The following is a 27,115-nucleotide window of genomic DNA, read 5'->3' as shown; positions in this document are numbered from 1 at the left end:
GGGGAATGCCACAGGGAAGTCCCATCATGTCCCGTGCGTCAGAGGGGGGCGGGGTCACCGGGTGGCCCCGCCCCCCGTTATTTAAGAACTGTCAGACGAGGAGCGCCGTCACACAGCGGGAGCCTCCTTCCATGCCAGCATGGATGCGGAGCGGCCCGGAGAAGAAAATGAAGAAGAGAAGAAGAGAAGAAGTGAAGAAAAGAAGAAGAGATGAAGAAGATGAAGAGAAGAGCGGGAGCCTCCCCCCCATGCCATGGGTGCGGAGTGGCCCGAGGAGAAGAAGATAGAAGACGCCGCGGAGGAGATGCTGGACGAGAACGCCGGAGGAAGAACCAGAAGAGCCAGAAGAACCAGAAGAACCAGAAGATGAAGGAAGATAGAAGAAAGAAGAAGTATTTAAATAAAGGAATTGTCAAAAACTGTCTCTTGTCACTTTTAACATTTTTGACAGTTTTTTAGTGAAATGGTAGGGGTACTTTTGTACCCCCTTACCATTTCACACGGGGGGGCCGGGATCTGGGGGTCCCCTTGTTAAAGGGGGCTTCCAGATTCCGATAAGCCCCCCGCCCGCAGACCCCCACAACCACCGGCCAGGGTTGTGGGGATGAGGCCCTTGCCCTCATCAACATGGGGACAAGGTGTTTTGGGGGGCTACCCCAAAGCACCCTCCCAATGTTGAGGGCATGTGGCCTGGTATGGTTCAGGAGGGGGGGCGCATTCTCGTCCCCCCCTCTTTTCCTGCGGCCTGCCAGGTTGCGTGCTCGGATAAGGGTCTGGTATGGATTTTTGGGGGGACCCCACACGTTTTTTGTTTTTTTTTGGCGCGGGGTTCCCCTTAAAATCCATACCAGACCTGAAGGGTCTGGTATGGAATTTAGGGGGAACCCCACGTCATTTTTTTTTTTTTTTAATTTTGGCCGGGGTTCCCCTTAATATCCATACCAGACCTGAAGGGCCTGGTATGGAATTTAGGGGGACTCCCACGTCATTTTTTTTTTTTAATTTTGGTTCGGGGTTCCCCTTTGGGGAATTCCCATGCCGTTTTTATCAATGAACTGAAATGTGTATTGTCGGCAATGCAATAGCCGCGGGTAGTTTTAAATGAGTTTTTTCCTTCAAAATGTCATTTTGCTGTCAGACTGTTCTAAACACAGGAAACATGCGCCCCTTTACAGGCATACTATAGACACCCCCCAGGTACGAAATTTAAAGGGATATTACACTTTTATTGTTTGACTTTAAGCATTATTAAAAACACTGCTCCTGAAAAAATGGCCGTTTTTAACCACTTAAGGACCGCCTAATGCCGATGTACGTCGGCAAGGCGGCACGGGCAGGCAAAATCACGTACATGTAAGTGATTTGCCTTCCGCGGGTGGGGGGTCCGATTGGACCCCCCCCGGTGCCCGAGGCGGTCCCGTTTGGTCCCACGGCGATCGGAGATGAGGGGGAGGCCATCCGTTCGTGGCCCCCCCCTCGCGATCGCCGCCGGCCAATCAGATTACTTCCTTTGCTGCTGTATGCTAAACAGCAGCAAAGGAAATGATGTCATCTCTCCTCGGCTCGGTATTCCGTTGCAGCGCCGAGGAGAGAAGACTTCACTGTGAGTGCACTAACACTACACAACACAGTAGAACATGCCAGGCACACAAAACACCCCGATCCCCCCCGATCGCCCCCCGATCCCCCCCCAATCACCCCCCCCGTCACAAACTGACACCAGCAGTTTTTTTTTTTTTCTGATTACTGCATTGGTGTCAGTTTGTGACAGTTACTGAGTTAGGGCAGTGAATATTACCCCCCTTTAGGTCTAGGGTACCCCCCTAACCCCCCTAATAAAGTTTTAACCCCTTGATCACCCCCTGTCACCAGTGTCACTAAGCGATCATTTTTCTGATCGCTGTATTAGTGTCGCTGGTGACGCTAGTTAGTGAGGTAAATATTTAGGTTCGCCGTCAGCGTTTTATAGCGACAGGGACCCCCATATACTACCTAATAAATGTTTTAACCCCTTGATTGCCCCCTAGTTAACCCTTTCACCACTGATCACTGTATAACTGTTACGGGTGATGCTGGTTAGTTTGTTTATTTTTTATAGTGTCAGGGCACCCGCCGTTTATTACCGAATAAAGGTTTAGCCCCCCGGTCGCCCGGCGGTGATATGCGTCGCCCCAGGCAGCGTCAGATTAGCGCCAGTACCGCTAACACCCACGCATGCAGCATACGCCTCCCTTAGTGGTATAGTATCTGTACGGATCAATATCTGATCCGATCAGATCTATACTAGCGTCCCCAGCAGTTTAGGGTTCCCAAAAACGCAGTGTTAGCGGGATCAGCCCAGATACCTGCTAGCACCTGCGTTTTGTCCCTCCGCCCGGCCCACCCAAGTGCAGTATCGATCGATCACTGTCACTTACAAAACACTAAACGCATAACTGCAGCGTTCGCAGAGTCAGGCCTGATCCCTGCGATCGCTAACAGTTTTTTTGGTAGCATTTTGGTGAGCTGGCAAGCACCAGCCCCAGGCAGCGTCAGGTTAGCGCCAGTACCACTGACACCCACGCACGCACCATACACCTCCCTTAGTGGTATAGTATCTGATCGGATCAATATCTGGTCCGATCAGATCTATACTAGCGTCCCCAGCAGTTTAGGGTTCCCAAAAACGCAGTGTTAGCGGGATCAGCCCAGATACCTGCTAGCACCTGCGTTGTGCCCCTCCGCCCGGCCCAGCCCAGCCCACCCAAGTGCAGTATCGATCGATCACTGTCACTTACAAGGCACTAAACGCATAACTGCAGCGTTCGCAGAGTCAGGCCTGATCCCTGCGATCGCTAACAGTTTTTTTGGTAGCATTTTGGTGAACTGGCAAGCACCGTCCCCAGGCAGCGTCAGATTAGCGCCAGTACCACTAACACCCACGCACGCAGCATACGCCTCCTTTAGTGGTATAGTATCTGATCGGATCAATATCTGGTCCAATCAGATCTATACTAGCGTCCCCAGCAGTTTAGGGTTCCCAAAAACGCAGTGTTAGCGGGATCAGCCCAGATACCTGCTAGCACCTGCGTTTTGCCCCTCTGCCCGGCCCAGCCCAGCCCACCCAAGTGAAGTATCGATCGATCACTGTCACTTACAAAACACTAAACGCATAACTGCAGCGTTTGCAGAGTCAGGCCTGATCCCTGCGATCGCTAACAGTTTTTTTGGAAGCTTTTTATTGAACTGGCAAGCACCAGCGGCCTAGTATACCCCGGTCGTAGTCAAACCAGCGCTGCAGTAACACTTGGTGACGTGGCGAGTCCCATAAGTGCAGTTCAAGCTGGTGAGGTGGCAAGCACAAGTAGTGTCCCGCTGCCACCAATAAGACAAACACAGGCCCGTCGTGCCCATAGTGCCCTTCCTGCTGCATTCGCCAATCCTAATTGGGAACACACCGCTTCTGCAGCGCCCGTACTTCCCCCATTCACATCCCCAACCAAATGCAGTCGGCTGCATGAGAGGCATTTTCTTTATGCCCTCCCGAGTACCCCTACCCAACGAACCCCCCCAAAAAAGATGTTGTGTCTGAAGCAAGCGCGAATATAGGCGTGACACCCACTATTATTGTCCCTCCTGTCCTGACAATCCTGGTCTTTGCATTGGTGAATGTTTTGAACGCTACCATGCACTAGTTGAGTATTAGCGTAGGGTACAGCATTCCACAGACTAGGCACACTTTCACAGGGTCTCCCAAGATGCCATCGCATTTTGAGAGACCCGAGCCTGGAACCGGTTACAGTTATAAAAGTTAGTTACAAAAAAAGTGTAAAAAAAAAAAAATATATATAAAATAAAAAAAAATAGTTGTCGTTTTATTGTTCTCTCTCTCTATTCTCTCTCTCTATTGTTCTGCTCTTTTTTTACTGTATTCTATTCTGCAATGTTTTATTGTTATTGTTATTGTTATTATGTTTTATCATGTTTGTTTTTCAGGTATGTAATTATTTATACTTTACTGTTTACTGTGCTTTATTGTTAACCATTTTTTTGTCTTCAGGTACGCCATTCACAACTTTGAGTGGTTATACCAGAATGATGCCTGCAGGTTTAGGTATCATCTTGGTATCATTCTTTTCAGCCAGTGGTCGGCTTTCATGTAAAAGCAATCCTAGCGGCTAATTAGCCTCTAGACTGCCTTTACAAGCCGTGGGAGGGAATGCCCCCCCCCCACCGTCTTCCGTGTTTTTCTCTGGCTCTCCTGTCTCAACAGGGAACCTGAGAATGCAGCCGGTGATTCAGCCAGCTGACCATAGAGCTGATCAGAGACAAGAGTGGGTCCAAACATCTCTATGGCCTAAGAAACTGGAAGCTACGAGCATTTTATGACTTAGATTTCGCCGGATGTAAATAGCGCCATTGGGAAATTGGAGAAGCATTTTATCACACCGATCTTGGTGTGGTCAGATGCTTTGAGGGCAGAGGAGAGATCTAGGGTCTAATAGACCCCAATTTTTTCAAAAAAGAGTACCTGTCACTACCTATTGCTATCATAGGGGATATTTACATTCCCCGAGATAACAATAAAAATGATTTAAAAAAAAAAAAAATGAAAGGAACAGTTTAAAAATAAGATAAAAAAGCAAAAAAATAATAAAGAAAAAAAAAAAAAAAAAAAAAAAAGCACCCCTGTCGCCCCCTGCTCTTGCGCTAAGGCGAACGCAAGCGGCGGTCTGTCGTCAAACGTAAACAGCAATTGCACCATGCATGTGAGGTATCGCCGCGAAGGTCAGATCGAGGGCAGTAATTTTTGCAGTAGACCTCCTCTGTAGATCTAAAGTGGTAACCTGTAAAGGCTTTTAAAGGCTTTTAAAAATGTATTTATTTTGTTGCCACTGCACGTTTGTGCGCCATTGTAAAGCATGTCATGTTTGGTATCCATGTACTCGGCCTAAGATCATCTTTTTTATTTCATCAAACATTTGGGCAATATAGTGTGTTTTAGTGCATTAAAATTTAAAAAAGTGTGTTTTTTCCCCAAAAAATGCGTTTGAAAAATCGCTGCGCAAATACTGTGTGAAAAAAAAAAATGAAACACCCACCATTTTAATCTGTAGGGCATTTGCTTTAAAAAAATATATAATGTTTGGGGGTTCAAAGTAATTTTCTTGCAAAAAAAAAAACTTTTTCATGTAAAAAATAAGTGTCAGAAAGGGCTTTGTCTTCAAGTGGTTAGAAGAGTGGGTAATGTGTGACATAAGCTTCTAAATGTTGTGCATAAAATGCCAGGACAGTTCAAAACCCCCCCAAATGACCTCATTTTGGAAAGTAGACACCCCAAGCTATTTGCTGAGAGGCATGTCGAGTCCATGGAATATTTTATATTGCGACACAAGTTGCGGGAAAGAGACAAATTTTTTTTTTTTTTTTTTGCACAAAGTTGTCACTAAATGATATATTGCTCAAACATGCCATGGGAATATGTGAAATTACACCCCAAAATACATTCTGCTGCTTCTCCTGAGTACAGGGATACCACATGTGTGAGACTTTTTGGGAGCCTAGCCGTGTACGGGACCCCGAAAACCAAGCACCGCCTTCAGGCTTTCTAAGGGCGTGAATTTTTGATTTCACTCTTCACTGCCTATCACAGTTTCGGAGGCCATGGAATGCCCAGGTGGCACAAAACCCCCCCAAATGACCCCATTTTGGAAAGTAGACACCCCAAGCTATTTGCTGAGAGGTATAGTGAGTATTTTGCAGACCTCACTTTTTGTCACAAAGTTTTGAAATTTGAAAAAAGAAAAAAAAAAAAAGTTTTTTCTTGTCTTTCTTCATTTTCAAAAACAAATGAGAGCTGCAAAATACTCACCATGCCTCTCAGCAAATAGCTTGGGGTGTCTACTTTCCAAAATGGTGTCATTTGGGGGGGTTTTGTGCCACCTGGGCATTCCATGGCCTCCGAAACGGTGATAGGCAGTGAAGAGTAAAATCAAAAATTCACGCCCTTAAAAACGCTGAAGGCGGTGATTGGTTTTCGGGGCCCTGTACGCGGCTAGGCTCCCAAAAAGTCCCACACATGTGGTATCCCCATACTCAGGAGAAGCAGCTAAATGTATTTTGGGGTGCAATTCCACATAGGCCCATGGCCTGTGTGAGCAATATATCATTTAGTGACAACTTTGTGCAAAAAAAAAAAAAAAAAAAAGTGTCACTTTCCCGCAACTTTTGTCAAAATATAAAATATTCCATGGACTCAATATGCCTCTCAGCAAATAGCTTGGGGTGTCTACTTTCCAAAATGGGGTCATTTGGGGGGGGGTTGTGCCACCTGGGCATTCCATGGCCTCCGAAACTGTGATAGGCAGTGAAGAGTGAAATCAAAAAGTTACACCCTTAGAAATCCTGAAGGCGGTGATTGGTTTTCGGGGTCCCATACGCGGTTAGGCTCCCAAAAAGTCCCACACATGTGGTATCCCCATACTCAGGAGAAGTAGCTGAATATATTTTGGGGTGCAATTCCACATAGGCCCATGGCCTGTGTGAGCAATATATCATTTAGTGACAACTTTTTGTAAATATTTTTTTTTTTTTTTTTTTTTGTCATTATTCAATCACTTGGGACAAAAAAAATAAATATTCAATGGGTTCAACATGCCTATCAGCAATTTCCTTGGGGTGTCTACTTTCCAAAATGGGGTCATTTGGGGGGGTTTTGTACTGCCCTGCCATTTTAGCACCTCAAGAAATGACATAGGCAGTCATAAACTAAAAGCTGTGTAAATTCCAGAAAATGTACCCTAGTTTGTAGACGCTATAACTTTTGCGCAAACCAATAAATATACGCTTATTGACATTTTTTTTACCAAAGACATGTGGCCGAATACATTTTGGCCTAAATGTATGACTAAAATTGAGTTTATTGGATTTTTTTTATAACAAAAAGTAGAAAATATCATTTTTTTTCAAAATTTTCGGTCTTTTTCCGTTTATAGCGCAAAAAATAAAAACTGCAGAGGTGATCAAATACCATCAAAAGAAAGCTCTATTTGTGGGAAGAAAAGGACGCAAATTTCGTTTGGGTACAGCATTGCATAACCGCGCAATTAGCAGTTAAAGCGACGCAGTGCCAAATTGGAAAAAGACCTCTGGTCCTTAGGCAGCATAATGGTCCGGGGCTCAAGTGGTTAAAACTTTTTTTTGCATTGATCCATGTCCCCTGGGGCAGGACCCAGGTCCCCAAACACTTTTTATGACAATAACTTGCATATTAGCCTTTAAAATTAGCACTTTTGATTATTCATGTTCGTGTCCCATAGACTTTAACGGTGTTCGCGTGTTCGAACCAAATTTTTTCCTGTTCGCATGTTCTGGTGCAAACCGAACAGGGGGGTGTTCGGCTCATCCCTACTTTCCAAAATGGGGTCATTTGGGGGGGTTTGCTATGTTGACATTTCATGGCCTCCAAAACTGTGATAGGTAGTGAGGAAGTAAAATCACCATTTTACGCCCTTAGAAAGCCTGAAGGCAGTGATTGGTTTTCAGGGTCCTGTACACGGCTAGGCTCCCAAAAAGTCTCACACATGTGGTATTCCCGTACTCAGGAGAAGCAACAGAATGTATTTTGGGGTGTAATTCCACATTTGCCCATGGCATGTTTGAGCAATATATCATTTAGTGACAACTTCGTGCAAAAAAAAAAATATATATATTTGTAATTTTCCCACAACTTGTGGAAAAATATAAAATATTCCATGGACTTAACATGGCTCTCAAATAGCTTGGGGTGTCTACTTTCCAAAATGGGGTCATTTGGGGGGGGGGGTGTGCTATCTTGGTATTTTATGGCCTTTGAAACTGTGATAGGTAGTGAGGAGTGAAATAAAAAAATTATGCCCTTAGAAATCCTGAAGGTGGTGATTGGTTTTCGGGGTCCTGTACGTGGCTAGTCTCACACATGTGGTATCCTCATACTCAGGAGAAGTAGTAAAATGTATTTTGGGGTGCAATTCCACATATAACCATGGCATGTGTGAGCATTATATCATTTAGTGACAACTTTGTGTAATGTTTTTCTTTTTTTTTTGTCATTTTTGGGGTATCTACTTTCCAAAATGGGGTCATTTGGGGGGGGGGTTTGTACTGCCCTGCCATTTTAGCACCTCAAGAAATGAGATAGGCAATTATAAACTAAAAGCTGTGTATATTCTAGAAAATGTACCCTAGTTTGTAGGCGCTATAACTTTTGCGCAAACCAATAAATATACGCTGCTTGACATTTTTTTTACCAAAGACATGTGGCTGAATACATTTTGGCCTAAATGTATGACTAAAATTGAGTTTATTGGATTTTTTTTTATAACAAAAAGTAAAATATATAATTTTTTTAACAAAAATGTTGGTCTTTTTCCGTTTATATCGCAAAAAATAAAAATAGCAGAGGCAATCAAATACCATCAAAAGAAAGCTCTATTTGTGGGAAAAAAAGGACACAAATTTAGTTTGGGTACAGCATTGCATGACCGCGCAATAACCAGTTAAAGCAGCGCAGTGCCAAATTGTAAAAAGTGCTCCGGTCATTGAGCAGCCAAATCCTCCGGGGCTGAAGTGGTTAAAGGAATATTTCATTTTTATTGTTTCACTTTAAGCATTAAAAAAATCACTGCTCCCGAAAAAACGGCCGTTTTTAAAAAAAAAATTAGCATTGATACATGTCCCCTGGGGCAGGACCCGGGTCCCCACACACTTTTTATGACAATAACTTGCATATTAGCCTTTAAAATGAGCACTTTTGGTTTTTCATGTTAGTGTCCCATAGACTTTAATGGTGTTCCGCGGCTTTTGAATTTGGCGTGAATAACGCATAATGTTCGGCTATCAGGTGAACACCCGATGTTCGAGTCGAACTTACATTAGACTCGAACATCGGGCTCATCCCTACTGGCCAGTAACACACCTCCTGCAGGCAAAGTAACTCAGTATCGGGCTTTTGGAGATGTGATGTGAATATATGTTTTTAGTAGTATATATGAGAGCTTTTGTTACTCCTTGAGAGGTAACACCTTCAAAACATCCCACTCCTTTTTTCTTTTGGTTGGCATTTGTGCCATAAGGAATGTGGTTAGAAAATTATCCATTGCAATATTAATTAAATACATTCTTATGGCATATTAAGGAAATGGAGATGTATTTTACTCCTTCTCATTGTTTTCTAGGTGATCTTACTGTATCTGAGATCTCAGGAGATTATTCTATTACTCATATGAAGAGAACAACTCTAACCTGTCAGATAACAGATTTCAGACAAAAAGAAATCCAGATAAATGTATATCTGAAAAGACTTAATGACAAAAAACATCTTATCGCCTCCTGGGAATCCAGGGGAGACAATTCCCATATTCTGCCTCCTCTAGAGGAAGGTGCTGCAAGCCGTACATTGTTACCTGTGGAAATGGAAGTTAAGATAAGAAATTGCTGGACTGAAATGTACGAGTGTCTCTGCTCCATTACTATAACCCCGAGTGCAGATACAGATGATGGTGCCGTGCTTTATGTAGAAGTGGAACACGCTTCTCTAACACAGCCCATCTCTGTACACAGAACTCTGAATGTGTACAGTGAAGTAGGTAAGTAATGGGTATGTTGTAAGTACTGAAAATGTGTTTTATACTTAAAAAAGTTCTCTGGTCGCAGCATACACTTTCATGTTATAACATCAGCATTGTAATAAGAATACAAACAATGGTTGAAACTGACAATCCAATACAAGCTTAATTGTACATGCTGTATGTTCTGTCTGTCTGCTGGCCATCTCTTTTCTCAACTTTCTAGATTCCCAGCATGCTTTTGCTCAATTTTCAAGGACTACATATCCCATGGTACATTGCAAGCAGTGATTCCTGTACTGACTCCAGTTTTTAAGAATGTTTGGATTACATAGAAATAATTGAATTACAATGTGTAATTAAATATATGATTTTAGGATTAACATTTTAACCGCAAAGTGTATTTATAAATAAATATATCATAACTATTTGTTCAGTAAAACAGTTGGTACATTCATTCTGGGTGAATGGGACAAAATTGAATCTTCTCCTTCTATTTCCTCTACGGGTCAAATTTTAATCATTCATAAAAAATAGAATAATTTGGGAAAATACCTCATTATGGCCACAAGATGGAGTTGAGGACTATAGTAAATACTGATCATCAGCTCTATTAAATGGTTATAATGCATTATTTTTGTGGACCACTTTTTCATGAATAGCATTTGACCTGTAAGGGAAATAGCCTGAGAACATTTGATTTAGCCTCATTCACACAAACAGAATGTACCAGCAGTTTCACTGGATGAATATCTATACAAATAAAATAAAAAACACCCTAAAATGTATGTAAACCCTAAACAAAAACTTTGCTTTTGTTCTGTTAAATATACCATTGAAAGTGTTTTGGTTTGTTTGATAAGTGAAAAATATTACCTATTGATCCTGCCAGAAATCCAGTGAGCGCCTAACTTCCTGTGCTGCCCTGAAATCCTAAGCAGTGTTACCAGCACTTTGCACTTCATCTCTATGAACTAGAGAACCCCCCCCCCCCCCCCCGTGTTATGATAAAGAGGAGAGGGTAAGATGTTCAGTACTCATGACTAGGATTTTATAGACGATAGACTGAGGTTAAACTTTGATTTGGTTGGTGGCTTCCTTATCCTCACCCACTGGACAGGAATGAGGGTAGTTATCTAGCTTGTAGTTTTAGTGGTTCTGATTCTTTTTTGATGGCTTTAAACTTGTGAGTGAAGTTCATAGAACACAAGTCGAACTATCATCAGTTTTTCAGGTAATTCCCCAGTGACACTGTCCTGTAGTTCTGTAGAGCAATAGTTATAATTTTGCTGAAGATTTCCTCATACAGAGGTGTCTTTAGGCCATTTTTAAATGTCCTTTATGTATCCAGTGTGGATGGTATTGTGGTGTTAAGATGTACTTTATTCCCTTTGGATAACTAGTATATAGTACATATCTCCCCAGGTGTCACTGGGGTGTACCAAGGAGTCTACTGTGCCGCATCCCATAATGTGTATAAGAACCCGCAAGAACTGAAAAATGTGGACTTTGTAGGCACTATTATAGAAAAATTAACAAATGTTATTAAGTTATATCTTAAAAACATTAATTATATATAATACAGTAAAAATGAATTACACCAAACCATCAGGCTGAATGATGAGTAAGTGTCTATCACTCAAGTCCCAAAACAACGGCCAAATTAAGAGGACAATGGTGCCTCAACTGTAGAAGGGCCCAGGAAAAGGTGTTGGGCAGGATAGCCTGATGGTATCTTCCTTTATATATTTCACGAATAGTCACTTCTTCAGGAGCTTGAAAATATTATTTCTGAGTAGATAAGAAAGATCAACAGGGAAAAAACATATGTTATATTGTGTTTATATCATGAATGATAGTACAAAAAACTTATGGCAAAAATGTGACTTTCAAATGTCTCACCATGCCTCTTAGAAAATACCTTGGGGTTTTTGTTTTGCAAAATGGGGTCAATTAGTAGGGGGTTTCTCCTGTCCTGGCACTTCAGGGCCTCAAGAAATGTGATAGGTAGTCCAGAAGTTAGATGCCTGATTGATCCCTCTTGAAAACCTGAAGGTGATCCTTGGATTTTGTGATCTTTGGATTTTGTGCCCCTCTTTGTTGTCATGTTTTTGTTTTTTTTAAAACTATAAAAGAGAAGTGTGAAGATAGATTATTTTCTCAATGGGTTCGCTGAATAACTCTGGATGAACCCATCATCACAGAAGATTAAAAGACCCTGAGAAGTTGCCGCATAAGGAAACTTGTGTACAAGCAGGGCACTTTTGAACAATTGATCATATTTATACATAAACAGACAACATTTGAATGAGAAGAAAACTCATTTAAACTGAAATTGTCAAGGGGTGCATGCGTGGCATGGAGTGGAGCAGCTGCTTCTAATCAGGGCTCCGGATCCGCACGGGAATTCGGATGTGATTCCAGGGGTCCTCGTTCCTGTCATAGACCCTGCTACACATTAACCCCCTTGGGACACCTTTGTGTATGCCTATATATATATATATATATATATATATATATATATATATATATATATATATATATATATATACATATATATATATATATATATTAAAACGCAGTGGAGGAGCACAGAGATCGCTCACCCACTATCTCCTCAGGACCCGGGAACAGTGCAGCATGGCATCGGCTCACAGCCCTTCCCCACTGCTGCTCCTTCTCTGCCATCAGAGCCTCTGCAGGTGGATCAGTGCTCCTCCAAAGACAGTGAGTACTCTCCCCTGACTAAAGCTGACCGTGACCAAAGCCTGGAATCGCTATGGTTCAGATTACTAACTAAATTACACAGTGAGCTTCAAAAGTCCACATCCACATTATCTCAGGAAATTGCCTCTCTGGGTTCTCACACAGATCTGCTCAATGAACTCTCTATTTCTTATATAGACCTCACCAGAGAACATGAGACACTTTTTACATCAGCTTTTCTTGAATGGCTCTGCTGCACAGGATCACGTACCTAGTGTGTGACCCTGATCTTTGGGTTCAGGGGTGTGCGCTCACAGCCGCCGGGCCGCTCCTATTGTGATAAGACACAGCAGGAGCTGATTGGTGGGTATGGTGGACTTGATGTCCGCCGGGACCTGCTAATGCTTCGGTACACAGGCAGAATGGCAGTCTATGTAAACAAGGCAGATTGTTGTTCTGTCAGTACAGAAGGCATGGATCGTGTGTCTTTGCTAAGCAGAGGCACCAATCCATGCCTTCTCCTAGTACAAGCACCTCACCCACAGTAGTAAAGCATTGGTCAGGCACACATTTAACCCTTTAATCACCCCTGATGTTAGCCCATTCCTGGCCAGTGTCATGAGTACAGTGACAGTGCATATTTTTAGCACTGAGGTGAGATCTGATTATCTGTACCTGAAGAAATGTAAGGAATTCTAGATGTATAAATGTGAAATATATAATATAATACACACTCACTCCAGACACAGTTCAAGTTTTTTTGTCCTGTAACTTTATTTAGCAAGACAGCAAAAAATGTAGTTATTATGTGGAAGGGCTTTGCATGTCTGTAGTATAAAACAAAGAATGATTCTGCTTGTCTGAGCCACTTAAAGCAATATTAAACCCAAAAGCAAACATTTACTATATTGCAGCTTACCAATTCTTAGATGTGATGGCTGCATTTTGTTTCTTTTTTTCCTTTCTTTCTTTCTTTCTTTCTTTCTTTCTTTCTTTCTTTCTTTCTTTCTTTCTTTCTTTCTTTCTTTCTTTCTTTCTTTCTTTCTTTCTTTCTTTCTTTCTTTCTTTCTTCCAGTAAGTTTGTTGTTTTTCAACAGAACACGCTGTCCTGCAGATGTAGAAGTTCGAAGTTTGAGACAACCCATTTACCACTGACAGGGGTGCTTATAATGATCAGGTGTTTTACTGACCCGATCACCAGGTGAAAACAGAGGGGAAAAAGATGAAAAAAGAATGCTAATGCAGCCGTCACATCTCATGATTGGTTAGCTGCATTATATTTCATTTTTGGTTTTGTGTTTAATTTCACTTTAAAGAAACGCATGTCAGTTCCTAACTAACACAATGCCCCCTAATGAGTTCTTCAAAACATCCAGGTACCTTTTTAGTGTTCTGTCAGCAATCAGCCTTTTTACCCGGCAGCAGAATCCCACATCAGAGAGAGAGAGAGCCCTTAGACCCCTTTCACGCTGGGGCGCTTTTTGGGCATTTTTACGCTAAAAATAGCGCCTGTAAAGTGCCTGAAAACACCTCTTAATGCTCCCCAGTGTGGGAGCCTGACTGCTTTAACACTGGAGCGCTGTGCTGGCAGAATGGGAAAAAAAGTCCTGCAAGCAGCATCTTCGGGGCGGTAGGGGAGCCGCTCCTCCACCTCCCCTGCCCATTGTAATGAATGGGCACCACTTCCAAAGTGCCTTAAAAGCGATTTGAAAGCAGTGCTAAAATATAGCGCTAACAAAATATGTGCACAAGGGATAAGTGCAATGATCAATGAGTGAAAAATGTTCCAAATCCAACATAATAAAATGTATGGATATGTGAAATGGAAAAATACTATGTGATGTGAGTCTCATAACATAAATCCAAAGAAAGGAAAAATAAGTAGAAGTCCACAACAATGGAGTGATGATTTTCCAATGTGTGAAGGGAAATGTGAAGCATCAACAATGGTGAATCCTGAAGGTGAGTAAGATTGGACACTTTTACTGCAACAGATGGACCCGGATGTCAGCGACACCGAATCATGTAAACCTGGATATCCAAATCAGTGGCTCTCCCGGATGGATGCAAGGACCCAGAATCTCCAGTGATATCTTCAAATGACCTCGTAGGTATCAACCAACTGGGAAGTAGGGATGAGCTTCGAGTTCGAGTCGAACTCATGTTTGACTCAAACATTAGCTGTTCGCAAGTTCGCCGAACAGCGAACAATTTGGGGTGTTCGCAGGAAATTCGAATGCCACAGAACACCCTTTAAAAGTCTATGGGAGAAATCAAAAGTGCTAATTTTAAAGGCTTATATGCAAGTTATTGACATAAAAAGTGTTTGGGGACCCAGGTCCTGCCCCAGGGGACATGGATCAATGCAAAAAAAGTTTTAAAAATGGCCGTTTTTTCAGGAGCAGTGATTTTAATAATGCTTAAAGTCAAACAATAAAAGTGTAATATCCCTTTAAATTTCGTACCTGGGGGGTGTCTATAGTATGCCTGTAAAGGGGCGCATGTTTCCCGTGTTTAGAACAGTCTGACAGCAAAATGACATTTCGAAGGAAAAAACCCATTTAAAACTACCCGCGGCTATTGCATTGCCGACAATACACATAGAAGTTCAGTGATAAAAACGGCATGAGAATTCCCCACAGGGAAACCCCGAACCAAAATTTAAAACAAAAATGACGTGGGAGTCCCCCTAAATTCCATTACAGGCCCTTCAGGTCTGGTATGGATATTAAGGGGAACCCCGGCCAAAATTTAAAAAAAAAATGACGTGGGGTCCCCCCAAAAATCCATACCAGACCCTTATCCGAGCACGCAACCTGGCAGGCCGCAGGAAAAGAGGGGGGGACGAGAGTGTGCCCCCCCTCCTGAACCGTACCAGGCCACATGCCCTCAACATTGGGAGGGTGCTTTGGGGTAGCCCCCCAAAACACCTTGTCCTCATGTTGATGAGGACAAGGGCCTCATCCCCACAACCCTGGCCAGTGGTTGTGGGGGTCTGTGGGCGGGGGGCTTATCAGAATCTGGAAGCCCCCTTTAACAAGGGGACCCCCAGATCCCGCCCCCCCGTGTGAAATGGTAAGGGGGTACTTACCCCTACAATTTCACTAAAAAACTGTCAAAAATGTTAAAAATGACAAGAGACAGTTTTTGACAATTCCTTTATTTAAATGTTTCTTCTTTCTTCTATCTTCCTTCATCTTCTTCTGGTTCTTCTGGCTCTTCTGGTTCTGTCTCCGGCGTTCTCATCCAGCATCTCCTCCGCGGCATCTTCTATCTTCTTCTCCTCGGGCCGCTCCGCACCCATGGCATGGGGGGGAGGCTCCCGCTCTTCTCTTCATCTTCTTCTTCATCCTCTTCTCTTCTTCCTTCTTCTCTTCTTCATTTTCTTCTCTGGGCCGCTCCGCATCCATGCTGGCATGGAGGGAGGCTCCCGCTGTGTGATGGCGTCTCCTCGTCTGACGGTTCTTAAATAACGGGGGCGGGGCCACCCAGTGACCCCGCCCCCTCTGATGCACGGGACATGACGGGACTTCCCTGTGGCATTCCCCGTGACATCACAGGGAAGTCCCGTCAAGTCACCACGCGTCAGAGGGGGGCGAGGTCACCGGGTGGCGCCGCCATTTAAGAACCGTCAGACGAGGAGACGCCGTCACACAGCGGGAGCCTCCCTCCATGCCAGCATGGGTACGGAGCGGCCCAGAGAAGAAAATGAGGAAGAGAAGAAGGAAGAAGAGAAGAGGATGAAGAGAAGAGCAGGAGCCTCCCCCCATGCCATGGGTGCGGAGCGGCCCGAGGAGAAGAAGATAGAAGACGCCACGGAGGAGATGCTGGACGAGAACGCCGGAGGAAGAACCAGAAGAGCCAGAAGAACCAGAAGAAGATGAAGGAAGATAGAAGAAAGAAGAAGCATTTAACCACTTGAGCCCCGGACCATTATGCTGCCTAAGGACCAGAGGTCTTTTTCCAATTTGGCACTGCGTCGCTTTAACTGCTAATTGCGCGGTTATGCAATGCTGTACCCAAACGAAATTTGCGTCCTTTTCTTCCCACAAATAGAGCTTTCTTTTGATGGTATTTGATCACTTCTGCAGTTTTTATTTTTTGCGCTATAAACGGAAAAAGACCGAAAATTTTGAAAAAAAATGATATTTTCTACTTTTTGTTATAAAAAAAATCCAATAAACTCAATTTTAGTCATACATTTAGGCCAAAATGTATTCGGCCACATGTCTTTGGTAAAAAAAATGTCAATAAGCGTATATTTATTGGTTTGCGCAAAAGTTATAGCGTCTACAAACTAGGGTACATTTTCTGGAATTTACACAGCTTTTAGTTTATGACTGCCTATGTCATTTCTTGAGGTGCTAAAATGGCAGGGCAGTACAAAACCCCCCCAAATGACCCCATTTTGGAAAGTAGACACCCCAAGGAAATTGCTGATAGGCATGTTGAACCCATTGAATATTTATTTTTTTTGTCCCAAGTGATTGAATAATGACAAAAAAAAAAAAAATATTTACAAAAAGTTGTCACTAAATGATATATTGCTCACACAGGCCATGGGCCTATGTGGAATTGCACCCCAAAATATATTCAGCTACTTCTCCTGAGTACGGGGATACCACATGTGTGGGACTTTTTGGGAGCCTAGCCGCGTATGGGACCCCGAAAACCAATCACCGCCTTCAGGATTTCTAAGGGTGTAACTTTTTGATTTCACTCTTCACTGCCTATCACAGTTTCGGAGGCCATGGAATGCCCAGGTGGCACAACCCCCCCCCCAAATGACCCCATTTTGGAAAGTAGACACCCCAAGCTATTTGCTGAGAGGCATATTGAGTCCATGGAATATTTTATATTTTGACACAAGTTGCGGGAAAGTGACACTTTTTTTTTTTTTTTTTTTTTTTTTGCACAAAGTTGTCACTAAATGATATATTGCTCACACAGGCCATGGGCCTATGTGGAATTGCACCCCAAAATACATTTAGCTGCTTCTCCTGAGTATAGGGATACCACATGTGTGGGACTTTTTGGGAGCCTAGCCGCGTACGGGGCCCCGAAAACCAATCACCGCCTTCAGCGTTTTTAAGGGCGTGAATTTTTGATTTTACTCTTCACTGCCTAACACCGTTTCGGAGGCCATGGAATGCCCAGGTGGCACAAAACCCCCCCAAATGACCCCATTTTGGAAAGTAGACACCCCAAGCTATTTGCTGAGAGGCATGGTGAGTATTTTGCAGCTCTCATTTGTTTTTGAAAATGAAGAAAGACAAGAAAAAACTTTTTTTTTTTTTCTTTTTTCAAATTTCAAAACTTTGTGACAAAAAGTGAGGTCTGCAAAATACTCACTATACCTCTCAGCAAATAGCTTGGGGTGTCTACTTTCCAAAATGGGGTCATTTGGGGGGGTTTTGTGCCACCTGGGCATTCCATGGCCTCCGAAACTGTGATAGGCAGTGAAGAGTGAAATCAAAAATTCACGCCCCTTAGAAAGCCTGAAGGCGGTGCTTGGTTTTCGGGGTCCCGTACACGGCTAGGCTCCCAAAAAGTCTCACACATATGGTATCCCCGTACTCAGGAGAAGCAGCAGAATGTATTTTGGGGTGTAATTTCACATATTCCCATGGCATGTTTGAGCAATATATCATTTAGTGACAACTTTGTGCAAAAAAAAAAAAAAAAAAATTTGTCTCTTTCCCGCAACTTGTGTCGCAATATAAAATATTCCATGGACTCGACATGCCTCTCAGCAAATAGCTTGGGATGTCTACTTTCCAAAATGGGGTCATTTGGGGGGGTTTTGAACTGTCCTGGCATTTTATGCACAACATTTAGAAGCTTATGTCACACATCACCCACTCTTCTAACCACTTGAAGACAAAGCCCTTTCTGACACTTATTTTTTACATGAAAAAGTTTTTTTTTTTTGCAAGATAATTACTTTGAACCCCCAAACATTATATATTTTTTTAAAGCAAATGCCCTACAGATTAAAATGGTGGGTGTTTCATTTTTTTTTTTCACACAGTATTTGCGCAGCGATTTTTCAAACGCATTTTTTGGGGAAAAAACACACTTTTTTAAATTTTAATGCACTAAAACACACTATATTGCCCAAATGTTTGATGAAATAAAAAAGATGATCTTAGGCCGAGTACATGGATACCAAACATGACATGCTTTACAATTGCGCACAAACGTGCAGTGGCAACAAAATAAATACATTTTTAAAAGCCTTTAAAAGCCTTTACAGGTTACCACTTTAGATCTACAGAGGAGGTCTACTGCAAAAATTACTGCCCTCGATCTGACCTTCGCGGCGATACCTCACATGCATGGTGCAATTGCTGTTTACGTTTGACGACAGACCGCCGCTTGCGTTCGCCTTAGCGCAAGAGCAGGGGGCGACAGGGGTGCTTTTTTTTTTTTTTTTCTTTTTCTTATTTTTTTGCTTTTTTATCTTATTTTTAAACTGTTCCTTTCATTTTTTTTTTTTTTAAATCATTTTTATTGTTATCTCGGGGAATGTAAATATCCCCTATGATAGCAATAGGTAGTGACAGGTACTCTTTTTTGAAAAAATTGGGGTCTATTAGACCCTAGATCTCTCCTCTGCCCTCAAAGCATCTGACCACACCAAGATCGGTGTGATAAAATGCTTCCCCAATTTCCCAATGGCGCTATTTACATCCGGCGAAATCTAAGTCATAAAATGCTCGTAGCTTCCGGTTTCTTAGGCCATAGAGATGTTTGGAGCCACTCTTGTCTCTGATCAGCTCTATGGTCAGCTGGCTGAATCACCGGCTGCATTCTCAGGTTCCCTGTTGAGACAGGAGAGCCAGAGAAAAACACGGAAGACGGTGGGGGGGGGGGCATTCCCTCCCATGGCTTGTAAAGGCAGTCTAGAGGCTAATTAGCCGCTAGGATTGCTTTTACATGAAAGCCGACCGCTGGCTGAAAAGAATGATACCAAGATGATACCTAAACCTGCAGGCATCATTCTGGTATAACCACTCAAAGTTGTGAATGGCGTACCTGAAGACAAAAAAATGGTTAACAATAAAGCACAGTAAACAATAAAGTATAAATAATTACATACCTGAAAAACAAACATGATAAAACATAATAACAATAACAATAACAATAACAATAAAACACTGCAGAATAGAATACAGTAAAAAAAGAGCAGAACAATAGAGAGAGAGAATAGAGAGAGAGAACAATAAAACGACAACTATTTTTTTTTATTTTATATATATTTTTTTTTTTTTTACACTTTTTTTGTAACTAACTTTTATAACTGTAACCGGTTCCAGGTTCGGGTCTCTCAAAATGCGATGGCATCTTGGGAGACCCTGTGAAAGTGTGCCTAGTCTGTGCAATGCTGTACCCTACGCTAATACTCAACTAGTGTATGGTAGCGTTCAAAACATTCACCAATGCAAAGACCAGGATTGTCAGGACAGGAGGGACAATAATAGCGGGTGTCACGCCTATATCCGCGTTTGCTGCAGACACAACATCTTTTTGGGGGGGGTTCGTTGGGTAGGGGTACTCGGGAGCACATAAAAATGCCTCTCATGCAGCCGACTGCATTTCGTTGGGGGATGTGAATGGGGGAAGTACGGGCGCTGCAGAAGCGGTGGGTTCCCAATTAGGATTGGCGAATGCAGCAGGAAGGGCACTATGGGCACGACGGGCCTGTGTTTGTCTTTTTGGTGGCAGCGGGACACTACTTGTGCTTGCCACCTCACCAGCTTGAACTGCACTTATGGGACTCGCCACGTCACCAAGTGTTACTGCAGTGCTGGTTTGACTACGACCGGGGTGTACTAGGCCGCTGGTGCTTGCCAGTTCAATAAAAAGCTTCCAAAAAAACTGTTAGCGATCGCAGGGATCAGGCCTGACTCTGCGAACGCTGCAGTTATGCGTTTAGTGTTTTGTAAGTGACAGTGATCGATCGATACTGCACTTGGGTGGGCTGGACTGGGCCGGGCGGAGGGGCAAAACGCAGGTGCTAGCAGGTATCTGGGTTGATCCCGCTAACACTGCGTTTTTGGGAACCCTAAACTGCTGGGGACGCTAGTATAGATCTGATCTGATCGGATCAGATATTGATCCGTTCAGATACTATACCACTAAAGGAGGCGTATGCTGCGTGCGTGGGTGTTAGTGGTACTGGCGCTAACCTGACGCTGCCTGGGGCCGGTGCTTGCTAGTTCACCAAAATGCTACCAAAAAAACTGTTAGCGATCGCAGGGATCAGGCCTGACTCTGCGAACGCTGCAGTTATGCGTTTAGTGCCTTGTAAGTGTCAGTGATCGATCGATACTGCACTTGGGTGGGCTGGGCTGGGCCGGGCGGAGGGGCACAACGCAGGTGCTAGCAGGTATCTGGGCTGATCCCGCTAACACTGCGTTTTTGGGAACCCTAAACTGCTGGGGACGCTAGTATAGATCTGATCGGATCAGATATTGATCCGATCAGATACTATACCACTAAGGGAGGTGTACGGTGCGTGCGTGGGTGTTAGCGGTACTGGCGCTAACCTGACGCTGCCTGGTGCTTGCTTGCCAGTTCACCAAAATGCTACCAAAAAAACTGTTAGCGATCGCAGGGATCAGGCCTGACTCTGCGAACGCTGCAGTTATGCGTTTAGTGTTTTGTAAGTGACAGTGATCGATCGATACTGCACTTGGGTGGGCTGGGCGGAGGGGCAAAACGCAGGTGCTAGCGGGTATCTGGGCTGATCCCGCTAACACTGTGTTTTTGGGAACCCTAAACTGCTGGGGACGCTAGTATAGATCTGATCAGATCAGATATTGATCCGATCAGATACTATACCACTAAGGGAGGCGCATGCTGCGTGCGTGGGTGTTAGCGGTACTGGCGCTAATCTGACGCTGCCTGGGGCGACGCATATCACCGCCGGGCGATCAGGGGGCTAAACCTTTATTAGGTAATAAACGGCGGGTGCCCTGACACTATAAAAAATAAACGAACTAACCTGCGTCACCCGTAACGGTTATACGGTGATCAGTGGTGAAAGGGTTAACTAGGGGGCAATCAAGGGGTTAAAACATTTATTAGGTAGTATATGGGGGTCCCTGTCACTATAAAACGCTGACGGCGAACCTAAATATTTACCTCACTAACTAGCGTCACCAGCGACACTAATACAGCGATCAGAAAAATGATCGCTTAGTGACACTGGTGACGGGGGGTGATCAAGGGGTTAAAACTTTATTAGGGGGGGTTAGGGGGGTACCCTAGACCTAAAGGGGGGTAATACTCACTGTCCCAACACTGTAACTGTCACAAACTGACACTATGCAGTAATCAGAAAAAAAAAAAAAAAAAAAAAAAAAAAACCTGCTGGTGTCAGTTTGTGACAGGAGGGGGGGGGTGATTGGGGGGGGATCGGGGGGCGATCGGGGGGGGGATCGGGGTGTTTTGTATGCCTGGCATGTTCTACTGTGTGTGTGTGTGTTGTGCACTCACATTGATGTCTTCTCCCCTCGGCGCTGGAACGGAAACTACCGAGCCGAGGGGAGATGACATCATTTCCTTTGCTGCTGTTTAGCATACAGCAGCAAAGGAGTGTTCCCATTGGCCGGCGGCGATCGCGAGGGGGGGGCCACGAACGGATGGCCTCCCCCTCATCTCGGATCGCCGGGGAACAGAACGGGACCGCTTCGGGCACCGGGGGGGGTCCGATCGGACCCCCCACCCGCGAGAGGCAAATCACGTACATGTACGTGATTTTGCCTGCCCGTGCCGCCTTGCCGACGTAAATCGGCGTTAGGCGGTCCTTAAGTGGTTAAATAAAGGAATTGTCAAAAACTGTCTCTTGTCATTTTTAACATTTTTGACAGTTTTTTAGTGAAATAGTAAGGGTAAGTACCCCCTTACCATTTCACACAGGGCGGGGGCAGGATCTGGGGGTTAAAGGGGGCTTCCAGATTCCGATAAGCCCCCCGCCCGCAGACCCCCACAACCACCGGCCAGGGTTTTGGGGATGAGACCCTTGTCCTCATCAACATGGGGACAAGGTGTTTTGGGGGGCTACCCCAAAGCACCCTCCCAATGTTGAGGGCATGTGGCCTGGTATGGTTCAGGAGGGGGGGGCCGCGCTCTCGTCCCCCCCTCTTTTCCTGCGGCCTGCCAGGTTGCGTGTTCGGATAAGGGTCTGGTATGGATTTTTGGGGGGACCCCACGCCGTTTTTTTTTTTTTTTGGCCGGAGTTCCCCTTAATATCCATACCAGACCTGAAGGGCCTGGTATGGAATTTAGGGGGACTCCCACGTCATTTTTTTTTACATTTTGGTTCGGGGTTTCCCTGTGGGGAATTCCCATGCCGTTTTTATCAATGAACTTCTATGTGTATTGTCGGCAATGCAATAGCCGCGGGTAGTTTTAAATGGGTTTTTTCCTTCGAAATGTCATTTTGCTGTCAGACTGTTCTAAACACGGGAAACATGCGCCCCTTTACAGGCATACTATAGACACCACCCAGGTACGAAATTTAAAGGGATATTACACTTTTATTGTTTGACTTTAAGCATTATTAAAATCACTGCTCCTGAAAAAACGGCCATTTTTAAAACTTTTTTTGCATTGATCCATGTCCCCTGGGGCAGGACCCGGGTCCCCAAACACTTTTTATGACAATAACTTGCATATAAGCCTTTAAAATTAGCACTTTTGATTATTCATGTTCGTGTCCCATAGACTTTAACGGTGTTCGCGTGTTCGAGCGAACTTTTTTCCTGTTCGCATGTTCTGGTGCGAACCGAACAGGGGGGTGTTCGGCTCATCCCTACTGGGAAGGCGACTATCCAAAGAGAACACCACGACAGCTCTCATCCAAATATAATCTGTATGAAAAAAGAGAAGGGGCTCCAATAGTACAGGTAAAATAAAGAAGGTTTATTAAAACCAACATGCATAAAATAAAAGTGATCACGGTAGAAAAAGCAATATGGAGAGTGATGAACCTTGCCTGATGCGTTTCATCCTAATGGGACATCTACAGGGGCATCTAATTGCTCCCCCACAGTGCACATATATATATAAATATCTAAAAAGCAACACATCCAATAAACATCAATCAATTAGACATGGAAATGACAATGCCCTACTATTGGTGGAGGGATGGTCAGCTGTTCGCTCTCCAACCATGCCTCAATCCAGTTTACCAATAAAACAATATTGACATTTTAACAACCAATAGTAAAACCCCTGAAAGAGGCATGCACACGGATGGCGTGGCTTGTATGAGATGTAAACAGCATCCAAAAAGCCTGCGAAAATAACTCCCCGCTCACGTGACTAACAATAAGAGTGTTCAACTCCATTGTGCCCAATGAGAGTTTTCAATGACGCTGACAGCTGACCATCCCTCCACCAATAGTAGGGCATTGTCATTTCCATGTCTAATTGATTGATGTTGATTGGATGTGTTGCTTTTAAGATATTTATATATATATGTGCAATGTGGGGGAGCAATTAAATGCTCCTGTAGATGTCCCATTAGGACGAAACGCGCCGGACAAGGTTCATCGCTCCCCACATTGCTTTTACTACCGTGATCACTTTTATTTTATGTATGTTGGTTTTAATAAACCTACTTTTTTTGTACCTGCACTATCGGAGCCCCCATCTCTTTTTTCATACACATTATATTTGGATGAGAGCTGTCGTGGTGTTCCCTTTGGATAGTCGCCTTTACAGTTGGTTGATACCTACAAAGTCGTTTGAAGATATCACTGGAGACTCTGGGTCCTTGCATCCATCCAGGAGAGCCACTGATTTGGATATCCAGGTTTACATGATTCTGTGTCGCTGACATCTGGGTCCATCTGTTCTGGTAAGAGTGTCCAATCTTACTCACCTTCAGGATTCACCATTGTTGATGTTTCACATTTCACTTCACACGTTGGGAGATCATCACTCCATTGTTGTGGACTTCTACTTATTTTTCTTTTCTTTGGATTTATGTTATGAGACTCACATAGCATTTTTTCATTTCACATATCCATTAATTTTATTATGTTGGATTTGGAACATTTTTCACTCATTGATCATTGCACTTATCCCTTGTGCACATATTTTGTTAGCGCTACATTTTTTGCACTCTTTGTATTTGAATAATTGTCATGTTCCTGTGTAGCTGCTGGTACATTTTATTATTTTTTGCATTTTTTAAATATTTGCACAGTGTTATTTTACTTTCCATTCCTGTGGACAGCTAAGATCAATTAAAGAGGAGCTCCAGCCCCCCTCACTAAAAAAATTTAAAGTCAGCAGCTACAAATCCTGCACTAATACTGTAGCTGCTGACTTTTAATATTAGGACACTTACCTGTCCAGGGAGCCTGCGATATCGGCACCCAATTTTCAATTGGCTCTCGGGTGCTGACGCTGGTATTTCTTCTAAGGGAAATCGGCAATGAAGCCTTGCGGCTTCACAGCCGGTTCCCTACTGCGCATGCATAAAGCGTGCTGCACTTTGTGAATGGCTCCGGCGTCGGGGGATGAAGGGGGAGAGCCGAACTTCCAGGGGACCTCACCTGTCAGAAACAGGTACCCGGTCCCGTCCCCCCCCCCAAAAGGTGCCAAATGTGGCAGCAGAGGGGGGAAAGAAGTAAATAAGTGGCACTTTCCCTTATGGTTGGAGCTCCACTTTAATGAGGTCAATTTAACAGGCAAGATGTGGACCTATGGATGGAGGCTTTATCCCACACAAAGCTTTATACAGCCTCAGAACTCCCGGTCCCAGACCAGAACTTCCTAAGGTCTGAGAAAACATAAAGTTTGTTTTCTCTATAAAAGTCACAAGTCCTGAAGTGCTCACCATTGGTAGATGAGAAACCTTGGTGACACATATACACCATCCACAATCCTGACAGCAAACACTGTTTTTGCAACAGATCAATGTAAAAGCAGCCATAGTGTCAGTTAGTGTCAGAGTGAGTTAGTGGCAGTATAAATGTCAGTTAGTGTCAGCATCAGATCTATTTGTAATCTGTTCTGTTTACAAGATACCCTAACAATGACACATTTCTTCATTTTCAGGTGATTAACCCAATTTTTGGAGAAGATGGAACAAGCATGTTATTAAATGAATCTGTGATATTTTAGCATCCTCTACTTCATTCAAAACTTTCCCTGACTTATGTGAAAGTCACAAACTTCCTAATTCAGAGCTCTTTCAATATCTTCAAATTTAAAAAAAATGTTTTATGCCCTATATACAAAGAAGAATTCATTTAGATTAGATGTAATTTGAAAATATATGTAAACGTGACCGACACACTAAGGGACTTATTTCAAATCTTTACACTCATCTTATTACTAAACCCAACTCAGAACCACCATCATATGTGGCTAAGTGGGAGATGGATCTTGGGTTTTCGTTGGAAGCAGCCGATTGGGATAAGATTTGGATCACAACTAAGTCATCCTCACAAAACATAGCTGCCTTAGAGACAAATTACAGAGTACTCACACGGTGGTATTGGCTCCCTGTCAGAATTGAGACATATGCTCCAAATTATTCCCCATCTTGTTTTTGTGGCTGTGGTGATCTTGGATCACATCTTCATACTTGGTGGGATTGCCCAGTAGCAAAAAAATTCTGGAAAGATGTATTTCTTATGATTTGAACACTGTTTGAAATCCCTATCAATCCTGATCCTACAATAGCACTTTTAAACTTAAAAGCGGCCACTCTCTCCTACCGCCAATTCAAACTCCTATTACAGATCACTACAGCCGCGAAACAAACAATTGCCAAAGCTTGGAAATCCTCGTCCTTAATAATTGCTGAAACTAAAAATAGAGTCAATCAAGCAATGATCCATGCCAAAACAGAGACGATAACTCAAGATAAAATATCCAACTTTGAGAATATATGGAATCCCTGGGTGACTCACTTTTTGCATTCCAATTTTGATGCTTCCCTACTAAGACCTTGGTAATCTCCATTTATACTGCCATTCTCTCCATTCATGGTATGTGTTTATTACCATGTACTACCCCGGGGACCCCGACTACTTCTCATTTCTTTCTTCCCTATCTATTTCTTTTCCTACCTAAGATTACTTTCTCTCTTCTACTTTTCCCCCTATTCTCTCTCTCCTCTTTCAATTTACTCTTTATATAGTTCTTGTAGCAGAACTTTTATTTCCTTTGTTATCATTATACCAATTGTACATAGTTCCAATATGTAGTATAAGATTTTAGATTTTATCGTTTTTTAAATTTTTCATTTCATTTAAAAACTATACTCTTGATAATAATTAAGACCTTTTTTTTTTTTATCTGAGGTCATCTTATAATAACCTGGTCTAAGTTGGTTTTATCCTCTCTTATACAATGTAGGACGCAATCTTTTGAGTAGTTAGATCCTTGCTAAAACTGTTTAGTTAAACTGCTTTTAGTTTATGTTGGAATTACAACTCAATATTATTACAATATATGTGATCTTTTCTTTTGCTGCCACCATATGTACTTATGTATACTAATTGTTAAAATTCAATAAACAAATTTGACAAGAATCTGTGATATTTATGGAACAAACCTGATCGGGATCTTCAGTGTACTACAAATTCCATGGTGGAGTCCTGGACAGATCATAGACTGTAAAGGTGGACAATGAAAAAATTCTCTTATTTTTTTAGCTTTAATACCCACTTGTTGAGACTTGGCTTGCTACACATAGCCAAAAAAACATAATTTAACCACTTCCAGACACTTTCACCCCCTTCCTGCCCAGGCCAAATTTCAGCTTTCAGCGCTGTTGCACTTTGAATGCCAAT

General features: G+C 43.2%; 1 protein-coding gene across 3 annotated transcripts in view; it reads left to right on the top strand.

The window, feature by feature from the left end:
• LOC141111842 (uncharacterized) overlaps positions 1 to 26,854 on the top strand; it is a 180,124-nt gene extending 153,270 nt beyond the window's left edge. For all 3 annotated transcript variants that reach the window (XM_073603998.1, XM_073603999.1, XM_073603997.1), the window contains 2 exons: positions 9,195 to 9,605; positions 25,371 to 26,854. In XM_073603998.1, coding sequence (XP_073460099.1) covers positions 9,195 to 9,605; positions 25,371 to 25,378 — 419 coding nt within the window. In that variant the 3' untranslated portion in view covers positions 25,379 to 26,854. The remainder of the gene's footprint in view (positions 1 to 9,194; positions 9,606 to 25,370) is intronic.
• The last annotated feature ends 261 nt before the right edge of the window (positions 26,855 to 27,115 follow it).

This window comes from Aquarana catesbeiana, linkage group LG11 (assembly GCF_042186555.1).
Source record: "Aquarana catesbeiana isolate 2022-GZ linkage group LG11, ASM4218655v1, whole genome shotgun sequence".
In the NCBI taxonomy this organism is placed as follows: Eukaryota; Metazoa; Chordata; class Amphibia; order Anura; family Ranidae; genus Aquarana; species Aquarana catesbeiana.
Note: the sequence above shows the minus strand (reverse complement) of the source record. Positions and strands in the feature narration are given on the sequence as shown.